The sequence below is a fragment of the Plectropomus leopardus genome, chromosome 18, assembly GCF_008729295.1.
Source record: "Plectropomus leopardus isolate mb chromosome 18, YSFRI_Pleo_2.0, whole genome shotgun sequence".
Taxonomy (NCBI): Eukaryota; Metazoa; Chordata; class Actinopteri; order Perciformes; family Serranidae; genus Plectropomus; species Plectropomus leopardus.
In genome coordinates this window covers 7,259,519-7,276,680 of record NC_056480.1, presented here as the reverse complement: position 1 = coordinate 7,276,680, position 17,162 = coordinate 7,259,519, and the positions used below count along the sequence as shown (strand labels likewise).

The 17,162-nt window shown below is 40.1% G+C and overlaps 1 protein-coding gene across 3 annotated transcripts in view; it reads right to left on the bottom strand.

Annotated features, from left to right (window-relative positions):
- Positions 1–17,162, bottom strand: part of samd12 (sterile alpha motif domain containing 12) — a 140,682-nt gene that overhangs the window by 109,416 nt on the left and 14,104 nt on the right. For all 3 annotated transcript variants that reach the window (XM_042505968.1, XM_042505967.1, XM_042505969.1), the window contains exon 2: positions 4,728–4,936. In XM_042505968.1, the coding sequence (XP_042361902.1) occupies positions 4,728–4,936 (209 nt within the window). The remainder of the gene's footprint in view (positions 1–4,727; positions 4,937–17,162) is intronic.

The window sequence follows — 17,162 nt, the reverse complement described above, 5'->3', positions numbered from 1 at the left end:
TGGGTTAGCCTGTTATAAGAGTGAGGCAGCGATGGGGGACCCGAGTCACGACTTGACTCGAGTCAGACTCCCATTGCAAATTTGAGGACTTGAGACTAGCTTGACTAACAGTGATAACAGACTTGACATGACTCCAGCTTGCTATTCATGACTCAAGACTTTACTGAAACTTGAGATAGATGATTTGAAAAGACTTGACCTTCTTTAATTTTGTTATATTATGAAAAAGCAAATGACTGGGCTCAATGTATGCAAACATGGCAGCCTACAAGGCCTCCCAGTATAGAGGCCACTGCACGATCCAGCTATCATGAAGAAGGCTAGTGTAAGCATAATAAAATTTGTATTTGATGATTATGTTGTCAATGACTGGTAGACAGAGAAAAGCGGTATGCAAGCTTAAAAACCTGTGACACAACCAACACATTATCTGACTTCATCCGTCACTACAAAACCCACAAAGATATGGAGCTGAATGCGCCTTTTTAGCAAACTTATTATCTTATTGGCTGGTCAAACATTAGTTAGAAAGCCAGAATTGACTTGCTTGATTTTCACCACAATAACCTGGGAATGAAGGTTAACACTATAGACTTGCCACTGTGTGCGTTACTCCCACCTCCGCAGTTAGGCAGCTCGTAAAGCAATAGCATATCAATATCAAGTTTCACCGAGCACGCATATTTCTTCTCACTTGGAAAAACAGTACATGACACTGCTGAAGCTGTAGCGGCTCTAAGTGCTGTTCCCCTGTGACTTTAATTGTTAACAGTGAAGTTAACATGTCCGACGCTGCAAACCTCCCATCGAGCTCTTAATTAAGCTCAAACCCTGTAAGTATTAATAAATGCTATCTGGCCCTTGGCTGTGCTGCATGATAGAATAGATTGCCATTCTTTGTAATTACGGCCTTTATGCACTCGATCTATTGAATTTCCCCCAAAGAGAAAAACTCATTCTTAACTGCAGTCCAGAGACACAACACTGAGACTGAAAGCTTAGTCAGTTAAATTATTTCAGCTAATGCACGTCGTCCTCCGGGTCTCTAATATAATTCAGCTCCAAACGGAAAGATGCTGAGATATAAAATTACATGATGATACCTGCAGAAACCACACAGTACAGGTAGTATGTTAAAGATACTGTGTTTTTTTCCCTTTTTCACCACAGAACCACCCCATATTAACTTACAGCACAAGCATGACACAACAGCTCCACTTTGTGTGTGTGTGTGTGTGTGTTTGCACTGATTGGTCCGAGGCCTGTCTGTCTGTCTGTCTAGAGTTTCAAAAAAAGCTCAAACAGCGTGTACACAGAGGACCGCGTCTGACTCAAAGTTTTCTCACTTGCTTTGACTGACAGCTGATTATCACAGATTTCACACAGAAAAAAGAGAATATGCGAGTGTGGTGTTTGTGTGTGTGTGTGTGGTGATCACTCCCGTCTCCTCCCACTGTCCCAAACACACGGTCTATTTCTGGAGAGGAAGTTAGGAATTTATTCTGCGTTGCTGATGATGGATGCTTTGAACTATTATCAGAAACGCTGAGAAGGAGCTGAAACAACAGCTTGTCTTTCCGTGTTTATTCGCTGTTAAACTCTTTGTTTGTACTGAAGAGGTGGATGTGTGGAACATAGGGGATTATTATTAAGTGGGTGGTTGATTTGTTTTGTGTGTGGCACGCGGGAGGACGTTTTTGACTGTAATCTTAGTACAAATACAGTCGGCTTAGTACCAAGTAAAGGTATTATTAAAGCATTGAAACCGCAGCAGTGCAGCCACGCCCTGAATGTGGATTTTTTGAGTGTGATTATTTTAGGTTGTTTTGTACTCTGGACACCTGTGTTTTTGATGCCAGCATGCTAAAAGGTTGTTTTAAGGAGGATTTAATCACAGACTGTGTAAAGAAGAAAATGTAGTTATTGTGACATGACCCATTGGTTTGTGGACTGCCACTCTGAAGCTTTAGTTTAGCATTTTGTCTATTGCCATCTTATTTTTTAGGAGCTAGAAGTGATCATATTTAGATGAGAAGTCAGAGCTAAAGAGCTGAGTTAATAAATCAAGTGAGAAGTATGGTCATTTTCTCATAAACAATCAGCTGACTTCTTTTTGCAACCAGTGGAGCCGCCCCCTGCTGGCCATTAGAAAGAATGCATCTTTTCGGGAATTTTAGTTTTTTCGGCCCACAGATAACCCCTTGGGGTTCACTAAGCATGTAAGCATGCTAAACAAAGCTGACAAAGTACATCAGAGAATGACTGATTTATAAACAAATACCTACAAAACTAATCCTAAGTATTGGAAAAATTGAATTTTGACCGGCTTGTATTAGACATCTTTTGGCCGACTATTTTGGTTCCCTCTCACTTCTGGTTGATAAATAAAATATTGATTAACCTGTTCTGTTGTATGCAACCTGACCAGCAATCTCAGAACCCATCGGCTGACAATAAAGCCTCTAGAGGCAGAAGCCAACATTTTGTTGATTCCCTTACTGACCAGCTGACGTGAGCTAAAATGTTCTCTTCAGTGGGCTGGTCATTATTAACAGTTTAATTAGCAACTTCAGACGGGTCTAGATGACATTTCGGCTAATCTCTATGAACAGATATCTGCATATGAATGCAAATTTATTACAGAAAAAAAGAATAACAAACTACTGTATGTGGTCAGAAGATAGTCGTGGGTTACGAGATTTCCTTGCAGAAATATGCTCTGCCTCTTTTCACAGATTGTTTATCTGCACACAACCACAGCCCACTGTGATCGGTCAGTAGGGGTGGAATATGGCCCTTAAAGAATATCATTTCAGGGTAATTTTGCAATAATGATATTCTTGACCATATGCCAAATACTGCAAAATACATAGAAAATATGATTTTAAAAAATAATAATTTCAAGAGCATAAAATTGCATAGTGTTTCATATGTCAGGAATGTAATAGTTTGCCATAAAATATATAGTGAAAACTAAACAAAACCGTACAACAAAATAAAAATCAACTTTTTAACGAGCCGTTTGAAGCCTTCGCTCGCGACAGTTTGAAATTACGTCATATCTTGAGCCAAACAAAATATGATGGCTTTGATGGGGAGGGCAACTTACGAAAGATGCTAGGCTGAGCCGGTGTGTGCTGTCTGCTTGGACTCGTTGCATTTGTTGTCGTTGCCGCGCTCTCCTCGCGGGATTTTTGGCTCTCCACACCCCTGAAGTCGCTGCCCTGTTTGGGACTAACTCATCCACCGCGGAGCCGGCACTTTCGCTTTCCGCCACGTTTGTTGTTACTGCGCGCTGCGTGCTTTGACGGCTTCTTCTCCTTCTTCTCTTAGTTACTGGCGCAAACAACGTTTAGGTGCATACCGCCACCTACTGCACAAGAGTGGGTAACACCACATCCCCTATCCACGGTCTACATTCAGGCCATCAGTCGAGTGTTTTTAAGGAAAGTAAAGAGCATGCTTTGACGTCGCTAAGTCAAGAGGTAGAAATGTTGCCATTATCGCGATATGCATTATTTTTATCATATAAAAAATATACCAGAATTATCATGAACGATACGATATCTTATTGGTCAATACTATTTGGACTGCAAACTCCAAAATACCGAAATCTTGTCCCATTGGCCACAGTTCTTATATGTGGATATCTGGTTATACAGATTACCTGAACAGCCCCGAACGACAACCAGACCAAGTTAAAAATCAGCTGGTGAACATAGTGGAGCTTTTAGAAGCTAAAGGTCCAGTTATTTCCCTCAGGAGATGTTAAAGGCCAAAAAGAGCTGACAGTAAAGTGAATACTGGACTTAAATTGATCAGATGGTCAGAAACAGCTGTTTTTTGTAAACACATCAGACACAGCAACTTCTGTAGAAGCTTGATAACATGTCAACAGGGTTCCCACACATTTCCATGGACAAAAACTTTTAGATTAGTTTTCAAGGACCCATAATATTTGTTTTCCTTGTCCTATTTGCACTGAATTTTTTAAATATATCAGATTCAAAATCCTTTCAAACATAATTTCATCTAGCAGGGATATATGGAGAGATGGAAAGCAGGGAAAAAAATTAAGAAACATATGTGATGGTCAACAAGATGTCATATATTAACACAAATTAGAGCTACGTTAAGTCGACAGCTACAAGAAAATTGCCATCATGTTACAGTACCAGAAAAGGTTATCACAGATGATTATTGTAACAGTTTCATTACACACAACAAAAGCCCTTGACTTTTCCAAAACTTTCAATGATTTTTACTAATTCCATGACTTTTCTGTCCTGCATTCCAAATGTACTTGAATAGGAGTACAAAAGCAAAAGTATCATTGTGCAAAATGGCGCATTTCAGAACAGTATTGTACGATTTGACTATATTTATAGATGCATTAATGTGTAAGCATTGCTTTAATGCTGCCGGTAAAATCTGAGCTGATTTAAACTAATGAATACACTGCTGGGTTGCTTAATCTGTAAAATAGCCTAGATCATAATGTATATGTTGATTTTTTTTTTAGTAATCTTTAGTAAGAAGAAGACTTCTACAAACACTGAAAGAATAATCTGAAAGGTACTATAAAAATAAATAAGTATTGTTATACATATTTCCCAAAGTTAAGAAAGTGCTCATTTTTGTGGACAATAATTTAGGATGAAGCAGTCTACTCAATTATTTGTGATGAGTGTTGATGTGGATGCTCTTTGGATTAAACCATCTCTTACCCGTGACAGCTCAGACTCAGAGACGGAGCGGTGTGGCGGCGAGCGGCGCTGGTACATGGGGGGGCTGACGTCCTGGTAGCTCGGGCTGTCGTCGTCCAGCAGCACAGTCCCCACGTCCACAGACTCCTCCTCGTCCTCCAGTTGTGACGTCATGTCCTCCGGGCACATCTGGTGGTCGATGCCATTCTGGCTCAGGTTGCAGTGAACAGCTGCGTGGGCAAGCAGGAAAAATAAAAGGCTGAGTGATGGATAATAGTAGAAAAACACACAGGCACATTTTCTGATGTTTTTATCCATAAGTATTGCTCTAAAATTGTTATAAAGTCATATCACTTGTACTTTACTGTAGAAATGCTTAAATATAAATGGTTTTTCGTGCTTCTGGCTTCCAAAACAGCATTATATGATCTGTTTAATGGTATTTAAACATAGTTTTAAAAGATGTCTTATTTAAGGTAATTTCAAGATGATTTATAGGTTCATTTTACTACATCTACTGATGATATTTCCATCTGTGAGCATGTTGAATCACATCAGGTCCTCCCACACTGAACGTTATACTACTAACAATCCACTAGATGGCGGCAGATCCATGGTCGATGACCGCCACTATGCTCATTCTTCATAAAATTCAACATGCTATAACCATAAAATCTGCAATATCGAATACTGTTTTTCTGATATTATACAAGTATATGTACATGCAAACAACAATAAAAATAAATGTCATGTGCTGAGAGATGAACTCACATAATCTAGGACTGGGAAAGCTACTGCCAATTAGAGTTGCAACAATTAGTTGATGAACTGATTGACAGAAAATTAATTGGCACTATTTTGATTAATGAATAATCATTTTTGAAAGCAAAAAACCAAACACTTGCTGGTTTCATGATTCTTAAATGTGAAAAATTGATGCTCTTCTCCTTCATACTAAACTGAATAGCTTTGGATCTAAATAGTGAATAGTTTTTATCTATTATGTGCCATTTACTTACAAAATGATAAACTGAGAAAATAAGATTAATTGATAAATGAAAACAGCGGTTGGTTGCAGCCCTATTGCCAGTTTCAAATTTTCCTATGAAATTTACATTCATGAGCAGCCTTGCTCAATTTAATATTTGTATGTTTTGCTGCATTAGTCTTACTCAGTCTGGTATAACATCTAAATGTTGTTGGTTAATGTTTGCTGTTACTTAGACATTTAACAGCCATTAGTGAGCCATTTCCACCCATTATGATTTTCTAAGACATTACTGTAAAGCTACAGTTTACCATTATTCCAAAAAATGTCCTTTTAGGACCACTGTCTGCTGTTGATTTTTGCAGCTGTGAGGAACAGTGAGGAACATGGAATTGTAAAACCATAACAAAAGGTTGCTCAAACAATCAATATTGCGCTTTGGGAATTGTCTTGAATGCAACCTGGAGTAAATACAGATTAAAGATTAGCGCTGTCAATCTCATTTGTCTTCCCAAGAGAGTTTCAAGACATGCTGAGTGGAATGGCAGCTCACAAAAAACACTTCCAACTTTAGCCTGTTGAAGTTGTTTTAACCTGAAATATTTGCATTTTTAATACCGTACATATATCCTGTATGTTCTGGTTGTATTTTAGTAGTGATATTGAGAAATTAATATGCATGTATCATTAATCTAGAAAAACAAAGTTTAGGGTGGCCTAAGACTTTTGCACAGTACTACATATCAAATCCACTGACACAAATTCAACATAGTATGTTTATATGGATATTTTGGGTGTTTAACTGGCATAATGTTTGCAGTGGTAACCATTTACAGTCCAGAAGGCAGTTTCTCACCACTGTAAACCATAACTGATAATTGCACCAGCAGGTTTCATCTTCAGCCAGAGAGAGGAATCTATTCAGTGAAAGCTATCACTGAATAAAAAAGCACAAAAGAAAAGCAAAAAGCTTTGACATGAACGCTTTTATAGCTCTATATCTACGTTCAACTCTCACATGTTAGAACAAATCCTCAATCAAGTTCCCATTTCAGGCAGACAACTTGAAAATAGAGACTTTAAAATCCACAAAATCAGGAGCGATTGTGTTTCACTGGAGGCTGCATAATATCGACTGGAGCTTTCAGGAGTTGAAGGACAAAAGTCACATCAGCAGAAACCTCGATTCCTTCTTATAAACCTGTATCACACTGCTTTGCCGTCTCCTCCACGAAGTAGCGATTATTTTTAGTTTTGTTTTTCATGGGAAGCATCAGGCTCAGGGACTATTTTAGTCTCATCAGCCACTGATGCAGGCGCAGAAGCGACAGCCAGCAGTGAGTTGTAAGGTGTCACTGAAATAGGCCATTTTTCATCATGCAATCTGCCCACTCGTTCTAAAAACACAGACGGCTCATTTATGCTGAATGGGAGCCAAAGACCCTTTTCATCACACCTGAAGTCTGCTGCTGCGGCTGCGGCTGCAGCTGAGGATTAGAGGTCGGAGCAACGTTTTCTAAAGGAATCAGATTTTGTGAATGGTCCAAACAGAGCAAGAATAAACTCAAAAACAGAACAGAAGATCTACAAGAAAAGCATCACACACTCACTGACATTAACAATCCGTTATGTAACACCTTAAAGGGATAGTTCACCCAAAAATGAAAATTCAGTCATTATCTACTCACCCTCATTGTTTTAGTTTTATAGTCCACAAAACACTGCCAGAGGTTTACAGGGAAAAGGTGTTGCACTCATCTCGCAAACAATTGCAAATGGTGACAACGACACAAACATTTTAAAATATACATAATAAAACCACAAAATGTCTCCATACTGCTCATCCGGACATAATCCAAGTATCCTGAAGCCCTGACGTGCCAAGTTGTTTTGAAAAAAATCACTGGCATCATGTTTTTTAGCCTTGTACATTTAGTCTTTGCTTGTGTTTAGTCTTTGATAAAAGCTCTGCTGAAATTGTATTGGTGCCTAAAGTAGGTGCCGCACTCACGTATGCGCGCTCACGCGAGACCTGTGGTACCCGCACGCCAGTCTTTACATGCTACCTGAAAGCCTCTCCCACACACAGTCGTACTTACTACTTACTACTTACTCAAGAGCTCTCTCTGTAATGAGCAATATGGAGACATTTTGTGGTTTTATTATGGATTTTTGTAACATTTAAATTCTGGTCACCATTTGCTTTAATTGTTTTGAGATAACAGCAACACCTTTTCCCAGTGAAACTCCAGACAGTGCTTTGTGGAACATAAAACTTAAGCTGACTTTCCATCAGCAAAAGGTGAGTAGATAATGACTGAATTTTCATTTTTGGGTGAACTATCCCTTTAAAAGTTAAATTAGAGCCACGTGCGTTTACCAGCAATGAACTGTATAAATGTCTAAACTAAATACATGTTTAAATGTCCCTGATGGACAAATTGGTGTTGGCTGGGATGAAAAGATGACAGCTATATGTCGGCCAAACTAAAAATTTCAGTGTTTGCTGGCAGGCCCAGCAAGCCCAGGAAAACAGCCAATTAGGGCCTTCTGTCAGGCCACTGTCACCGAGCAATTACAACAACTCTGACACGGCTCAGAATGACTGGAACAAGACAACAACAACAGCAACAGCATCTGTGCTGTCAGTCCAGATAACAGGAGGGTGAAAACTACTGTTTAGGTGGTCCTGTCCCTCTCTGATGACATGTAGTACATCTCAGAAACAGAGCAGGAACTCAATATGATTCAGTCAACGAATGCACAGCAAGTCGCATTTGCTGAAAACAAAACCTCTCCGGGAAATTTCCTATCCCATGACCTTAAATCACACCGTCCTCTTGGGACTGAAATGAAAATGTTTCACTTCTCTCACTGATTATTCTGGGAACATGGGAGTGTTTGTTATACATGCTGTCAGAGAGCACTGAACCCCGCGCAGCTTACTGTGGGATGACTCGAAGTGGAGATGATGAAATTTATGCATCTGAAGTTACACACTGTCAGAATGCCAAAAATGTAGTACTACCTTAGTACAACTGAGTAGGGGTGGGCAATATGGCCAAAATCTTTTATCACAGCAAATGTAATTTCATATCACAGTAACAGTACATATCATAATGCAGTAATTGTTCTGTGAATTCAATTATGAAAAGGTCTAAAAATACAAATTCTGTACTTCGATCATTTTCTTGCTTTACTTGAAACTTCCACACGAACAAAAATCAACTTTCTGAAATGAGACAACACTAGAGTTATTAACAAAAGATTCAAAACAGTAAAACTAACATTCCTTCAAAATGAAAAAGACTATATGCATCTTACGAGCAGAAACTGCATATTTCCTGTAAAAATGTATGTGTATCTTCTAAAAGACACAATGATTGCAACAGGCGTAGATCATAACTCTGTCCCAGAATGTAAACGACAGACGCAGGAGGACACCTCACAAGTCCACTGACCAGGAAACTGTATTTTACGAGCTGGAACGAGAATGTGTGGTCCAGCACTGTACAAAAATGATCTTACTTAGTTACCTTTCTCTGTGAGGTGAAACGTTATACAGAACTGATGACACGAGCACACCCTGAGAGTTTGTTTTCCAGCGTCAAAAGAGTATTTAGCAGAATAAGAGCGACTAACAGGTTTAATTATGGATCACAGAGCGCTAAAGTAATATCACATACATGGCACAGCTGCAGACCTGCTGTGTCCTGATCCCTGATAAGAGCCAGAGGTCTGAGAGAAAATATACATGAGCGAGCCATGTTTAAAACAAAGCCGACTTGAGATGCGTAGCACGAAGCTTTGCTCCTTCTCACTGCCTCTTTATTCCTCCCTCCTCTCCTCCCTGCTCACTCCTTCCCCTCTCCTCCTCCTCGGCCTGACTCAATTCATGGCTGGTGTGCAACAACTCGGGAGGAGAAATGAATTATACATCCTCTGCTGAGAGCATCTAAACAATTGTACCAGCAAACTAAAAAGGATGACGGATGGATGACAGGATGATGATAGGGGTTGGGGAAGTGGAGCCACACAGAGGAGGAAGGACAGTTACATTTCTCTCAATCCTTTAAAGGAAGGATTGGTGGGTTGATAGGGGGCTATGAGATACAGAAATGCATTTTTTTTTTTTTAAACAGCAACCGTTACTATAAATAGCACCATCACATTCTTCCCTCTCTCCTCCCTGACATGCGCCGCACGAGCATGGCGAGGGAGGAGAGATAGATGAGGGAGGATGTCTGCCTCCTTTTTTTTTCTCTCAATGAGATTCAGTAAAACAGGAGGGGAAATGAAGGGAGAGAATGAATGGACATGTTAAAGAATAGCACCGTCCCTGCACAGCCAAATGCATTTCTATTACTGAGAGGAAGATTAATAAAGAATTGGATTAGTCTTACATAACTCTGTCGCTCTTAATTACTGTACATGGTTTCAAACAAGGAGCCATTACCAACCAGTCGAATCTGAAAAATACCAGCCGACAAGAACAATGTGTGTGTCTGCGTGAGAGGAGCATGTAACCAGGATATACTGCTTAATCATTATTATCTTGTAATATTACACCGGGGCTCTGGACCAGACGAGAGCAGCTCAAGCAGCTATCAGGACACTCTGTGCTACACCCCGTCCCACCCAATGAATACTAAACACGGATGTCTTTTTTTAAACCTTTATTTAGATTTGCTGAGATGTTTAAGTACCTCGAAATTGTACTTATGTAAAAATCTAAAAAGATTGTCATTTAAATAAATGTCTGTTAAACCATTATCTAGTGCCAAATGAAGTTACTAAATAGTAACTGAGCCTGTGTCCCACTGATGAAAGTACTGCACTATTTCCGTATTTACAATTTTATGGTGTGGGTGTCGAAAGTTACATTCCTGGAAAAAAATCTTGTGTTAAATTACTGTTAATGCAAACCCAACACTTTCTGCAAGTTAACTGATATGAATGACGTGTCTAAATATTTGAAACATTTTATTCAATTTAAGCACAAAGTTAATTTGGAAACAAGACTGTATGCATTTGATGAGCATAAACTGACACACTGCCCCTGGACGTTCAAAACTGATGCAGGAGGGGTACCTAGAGCGTCATATTTTGACGTGTAGGCAACTGATCAAGCATCAGTTCTTGACAAGTTTGCAGTAAGAATGTGTTGGTATTGAATATCTTTCAAGGCATTGTACTGGATTCAAGTTTAGCACTTAGCGGTGTCATTCATCAAAAATGTGTCGACAAATGAAGACAGCTGTCATTGGTGGCATTTGATGACACCAGATCATTTTGAAATATTGCAGGCAGTAATTGAACTGTCAGGAGCAGCCACAGTGAGCTGCACGTGACAATCTGCACACCTCCAATTTAGCAAGGTAACCAACTTCTTCACTGTGCTCTGCTGTCTGCAGACTTAAATTATGTGCAGCATAAAATCAGATCAAAGTGGATCACAGAATGATGGAAAGAGTCCAATTACCGCCTGACTTTATTATCAAATTGACAGCAGCTTGTGTTGCTGACACTATAGCTCTGCGATATGTAGTATTAAACCACATTTGTTTTTACCACCAGTAACTAAAGGTGTCGGCAACTCAAACAGGACTGAAATCTTCACGATTGCCACTTTAGGTGCTTGTGCTTACTTTTCACCTGAACCACAGAACACCAAGCAAACTAAAAAAATAAATCCATTATTATTAATTGAACATAAAGAGATGCAAAGAAATGCTTGTGTAAATATGCGGATATCATAGATTCACATTTAAGAAAACTACTGGTTAAATATGACTATACTGAGAATGTAAGGACCTGCAGACTTTCTGCATACTGTTCCAGTTGTGAACCTAAGTTGTGAGTCTAAGGCTGATGTTTATGTTTGCTCTGTTACTTAGAAAATGTTACTCATGGTGATGTATTTATATGCTGTAATCAGGGCCGATCTGTCTCCCTACCTCCCCATTAAACTGCAGAAACCCAGCTGAAAGAAAATGATTTTTTCAAACCAGGGCAATGGGAGAAGTCAAACGTTGTTTTTCTGTGCTAACTCGAGCGCCTGCGTTTCACAGCCCGAGCTGGTTCAAAGTGAAACCAGTAGTGGGTCCATAATCAAAAGTGAAGTTTGCTCTGTGTGGGCGCTCAGGCTCATAGTGATCTCTTTCTCTTTGGCTGACTCTCAAAGTGGAGCAGAATGAATTGTTTGTGAATAGCATCAACTGTATGACCCAGAAACAAAGCCTGGAGAAAGGCAGCCAGGGTAAGCCGGGCCAGATGACTGTGGAGATAAAACCAACTCTGCACTGCAGCCGGGAGACCTTTGTTCTTTTGCCTGCTTCCAGGACGTTTAGTGAAAAAAAGGTGAAGCAATCATAATCCGCTAATAGGCATGTACACAGGACAGGAAGGACGCATTCATTCCCAAAATCAAACTGTGCCAATGGACATCTTTCTGAATGTGAAGAGGTGGTCTGGCAACAAAACTAGCAGGATCTCAGCAAAATGACATTTCAGTCATCAGTGCAGCTGTTACTCTTTTTATATGTTAACAGTGGCTCAGAGCTGAATCAGAAATCAGTCCAACACTGAAAATAACTGCAGTTCAGGCAATGACTGTGTGGACTGGCACATATTTTTTCTCAGAAATGGTCAGCTTCCTGCATCTTGCATCAATCAGCTCACACACACACACACATACACACACACACACACACTGTGCATCAATCCATAATGGTTCTCATGCACTTTTACAAAACCCTGCATGTGCATACACAGACAAAGATGTACACACAAACTGCAAAAATACCCTCCTAACAGTGCAGGCGTTGCTGATTCTCACCCATGCTGCTATGAGAAAATGACCAAATTTAGCAGATCTACACAAGGTGTCAACCGAATCTGTCCCCTGCTCTCCAAATTAGGAAAAAAAAAAGTGTGAGAAGAGTGTGTGAATGTGTGAGGAGAGTGTGTCTGCTCAGCTGTCTACCCTGAGGACCTTGGAAAGAGTATCTCCATCAGTGGAGGACAGAAGACACAGTCAGATCCTTGTTACACGCTTACTAAAGTACTAATTAGAATATCTTTGACGAGTAGAAAGAGACAGGGACAGACTGCATCGCCTGCAGTAGAGGACGTTTTGGACTGTAGGAAGTGTTTAAGATTAAATGCAGGAGAAAGATGTGTATAGATGATCTCTTCCTTCTCGTGAATTCTTTTCCAGAGCTCTTTAGAACAAAAGTCTCACATGAGGTCTTAGTTTGGGGTCAGTGATTGATTTTCTAAAGAGCACACTCTTTGGAGATGAACACATCATTAGGGCTGGGTACAAATCTTAAATGTTTCAGTATCAAAAAAATGTGCTGAAAGTGCCAGTTGCTGGCATTTTCAATCTTGTGTACTTACTTAAAGGCTAACTTCTGTTTTTCTCAATCTTTACCCTATTTTCCTATGTTTTTCTGTCAAAGTGACTGATGAGAACAACATTGTTTTTTAAATTGGTCCAGCATTGAGTGAGACCGCTCCAGCAGGCAGTGGCATAACAAGCTGTAATGTAACCACTTGGGGCATTCGTGCAGCATCAGTTCACGTTTACTAAAAGTGCTTCTTTTTGCCAATGACAGGCTCTGATTACTATTGTAGGTGTGGCAATTAAGGGCTCTTACTGGTTAAACAAAAAGGATCTTGTTCTATGACAACATGTTCAATCTCTGTAGTAATTCCTTCCATGATGTCAGACACCTATGATAATAATCTGATCCTATCAGTGGCAAAAACCGGCACTTTTGTGAATTGACATTGCACAAATTCCCCAAATGGGTACCTTGCAGCCTGTTTCGCTGCTGCCCGCTGCAGCACTCCAGTTTTAAAAATTGTTGTTCTATTAGTCACAATACTTAGATGCAAAAATAAAAAGGTCCAGTTTGAAAAAACAACAGCAACAGTGTTTGAGAGAGAAAGGTTCTTGAGTTTGAGTGGAGCTGCAGACACAAAAGGCTGAATTAAACAAGTAAACATGCTCAGAAATTAATGATATATAATATATAAGTGCTTCTGTCTTGGGAGTCTTTCGCCAACATGTTGCAGCAATCTTTACACAGAGCTGACTTTAAGTGTCAGAGGAATGAGAGCTCATGTTTATGTAAGCCAACTGGGTATTTCACTTCAGGCCTCTCAAGGTTTAGGTGACTCTGTTTCAAACACTGCAATAAGTAGGGCATCAGTCTTTACTCTGACAGATCCTGAGTCATTAATAGACCTGACGTTTATGATTTTAAAATTCATGAGCCGGCTCTGCGGTGCAGGTGATCTCAGGTTACATCCACTGAAAACAACAGTGAATCAGTGGGTCAACTCACTGCATTTAGGGCAGAAATCTCAATTAATTCGCTGACATTTAATGCTTCATTAGTGGGCTAAAAGTTCAAAAAGTCCCAAGCGAAATGCCAGTTTTCTAATTTTTATTTTTCAGGTTTGTTTATTTAAAGCTAAGCTATGCATGAATTGTCAGCTACCGTCTTTAAACACACACATACAACGCACACACATGCACACACACACTAAAAAAAAAAAAACAGTAAAAAGGGCATGCACATCCCAATGTTCAATGGATCAGATGCTGGACCAAAACAAACAACACCTGGCAATATAGAAGACATATAAACAGGAGCTGCTTGGTAGGTGGACTTATAAGGATTTTAATGCATTGTGGCGTTTCAAGTCCACAACTCTTCCTCAGACTTCTCTTACCATTTGTAAACACAACATTCAAACGTGGCCTCTCCTCCTCCTCACACTGCAAACTACTGTACTGACACTTGAGCAGGTTAACCGATAACTACCAGCACCTACATTTCTGACAACAAGCAGGCTAACTTCGCATCACTCTTCATCCTCTTCCTCAGTGCTCGCCACTGAAAGTGAAAGCCAAACCCAGATTCAGTTTCATTTTGAAATGAGATCTGGCTGCCTCACACTTTGCCTCACTATATTTACATTTTTTCAGCACTGTGTCTGCAGTTTCTGCAGATTCCTCTTGAATATGTGCGGTTTACGGCCTGATCACTATATCTTTTCATACAGCCTCTGCCTCACCTCCATCCTGTTTTGGCTACGGGCTACACACCACTGCTTAAAGGTTTCGGTCCATAAAGGTTCCTAACACCACAAAATAAGAGGAAAAAAGAAGGTACAAGTGAGGGGCAGAGTCTCTGCACATACAAGAGGGTGTACTTTTTGTATAAATCTATGCATTGTTTTTATGGAAAATCCTGCATATAATGCTTTTAACGCTTAGGGCCCTGACACACCAAGCAGATAGTCAGCCATCAGTCAATGTCAGGCCGTTCATGAAGGTCTGTTACCCAAGTTTTTGCAGTGTGAGTTTTCCACACTGATGGCATTAGTTGGCTCTTGTCAGCTTTTTTTCGGCTGATTCAGCACATTAAATCGGTATCGGACTTGGAGGTGCCCGTCGGTGGAAAAAAAAATCACCCTGTTTGGCAGCTCAGCTCAGTGCACAGGAGGAGAAACGGAAGTGATAAAAGCAAAAAAATGACTAAAGGCAAGAGCGGAAGATATTGAAACAAACTTGAGATAAGATACTTTTTTTAGCCATAGAGCTAACACTTTGTAATTGTTTGTGTCATTTTTCACAAGCGCATGGTAAATATTCCTTTAACATCATGTTGCGTTGTTAATCTGTTAACTGGCTTGTTTGGGTCTTGAATACGGCCTGTAGGTCTTCCAGTTTCCCTTTCTGAATAAAGAATACAGGCAACCACCGCCTAATAAGTATATTCTCATGCAAGTACAAAGCGTACTTGCTAGTTGGTCGTTTGCTGTAGTCTTGCAGTGTGTCCTAGCACAGCTTTTTGGCGGAGACACAGGTGACTTGAGGCAACGGTTTAGTGGGTCTAAGCCTTTAGCTTTGTCTCTGCTGCAAGCTTAGCAGTTTGGTGCAACAAGGGTTAAACTCAAGGCTGTTACATAAGCGTTGCCTGGTAATATACATGTAATGAGCCATTACTAACAAGACATGACATCTGCATGAATTCATGCCAAGGTCCTTTTAGGCTTAATGGCTTTAGTGCATTCATTAATGCACACAAAGCCTACAGAAGAATCTCACTAGTCTGAACTGACTGAGAATATGAAGGGAAATCTGCACAATTACTGGATGACTGAAACACATCGAAACAAACAAGCAGCAGCAGCAACTTAAAACCCTTAAAAGACGCCTTTTGTACACTCAGTTTGTCCTCTTATGTGCTCATTAGGTTAGCTTATCTGTTCATATGTCTGCTGTTGAGACAAAGAGGATTGGATGCATGGCTAACTATCAAAGTGAAGTCATGTAACAAGTTATTCAGCCAGCTAGACTCTCTGTGGGGCTCTTAATTCACCCTGACATCCTATCAAAAGTTAACTGTGCTCAAACTTCACAGACTGCCCTCTCCAACCCCGGGGCTCAATCGGCTATGATTGGTTGGTCCTGTGTCAAGCAGGCGCAGATGTGCTCGGCTTTGAACATTTTTCAGCTGTAGAGAGAGCAAGGAAGGAGGATGAAAAAAAAAATAAATAAAGGCGAGAGAGATGAAGTAAGAGGATGAAAAGAAAAAGTTGTACGGAGGGATAGAAAGTGAGAAAGAAAGAGACAAAAATGAGTCAGTGAGACGGAGCCAGAACAGAGAAGACAGAGTGAAATGACCCACTTTACAGCACAAACACATATGAGCTAAATATAACTGCTGTTCACTGTGGAGCATGTATCCCAGGCATAAAGCTTTTAACATGCTCGGCTTCAAAGGCAGACAGTAAAAGGACGATGAAAATAGATTGTCTTAAATTAGAGCTGAGTAACATCTATAAATATTTGATAAGCGACACAAACTTCCTCTATTTGGCATCCACAACGGGAACTATTTGGGATGAAGGGGAAAGTTTAGGATTTCTCTGGGACAGCAAACCTGCGGCAAAGTTTGCATTATACAACTTTAACTACAAAACCTACAGACTAATTTTCACTGCATGTCACAATCGCATTTTCTTTATACGCTCCCTTCGATACCACATGTAAGATTTTTACAATGTGGGCAAATAAATATGATCAGACCAGAGTATCTCAATGTCAGCATTGCATAACCAAAAAACTGCAGTATCAGCAAGAAGGTACAGCACAAATGTGACTCTCTCTTTCATTTAAAGTCACATTGACCCGGAAACATATTATGAGATTTATACACTGTTGGAAAAAGCTTTCTAATGATATCACTTTTGTGTTTGTACCCCTAATGCTGAGCAAAATATGTCATTACATAATGACTGTCACCGAGCCATGAGTTACACGGTGCCACAAACATGCATGACAGAGCTCACTGGCCTTCCAAACTGGGAGTGCATGCTGTTCTCCAAGGGCTGTCCCAGAGGGAAAAACACACAGAAAAGCATGGCAACACTTCTTTTTTTGTAAC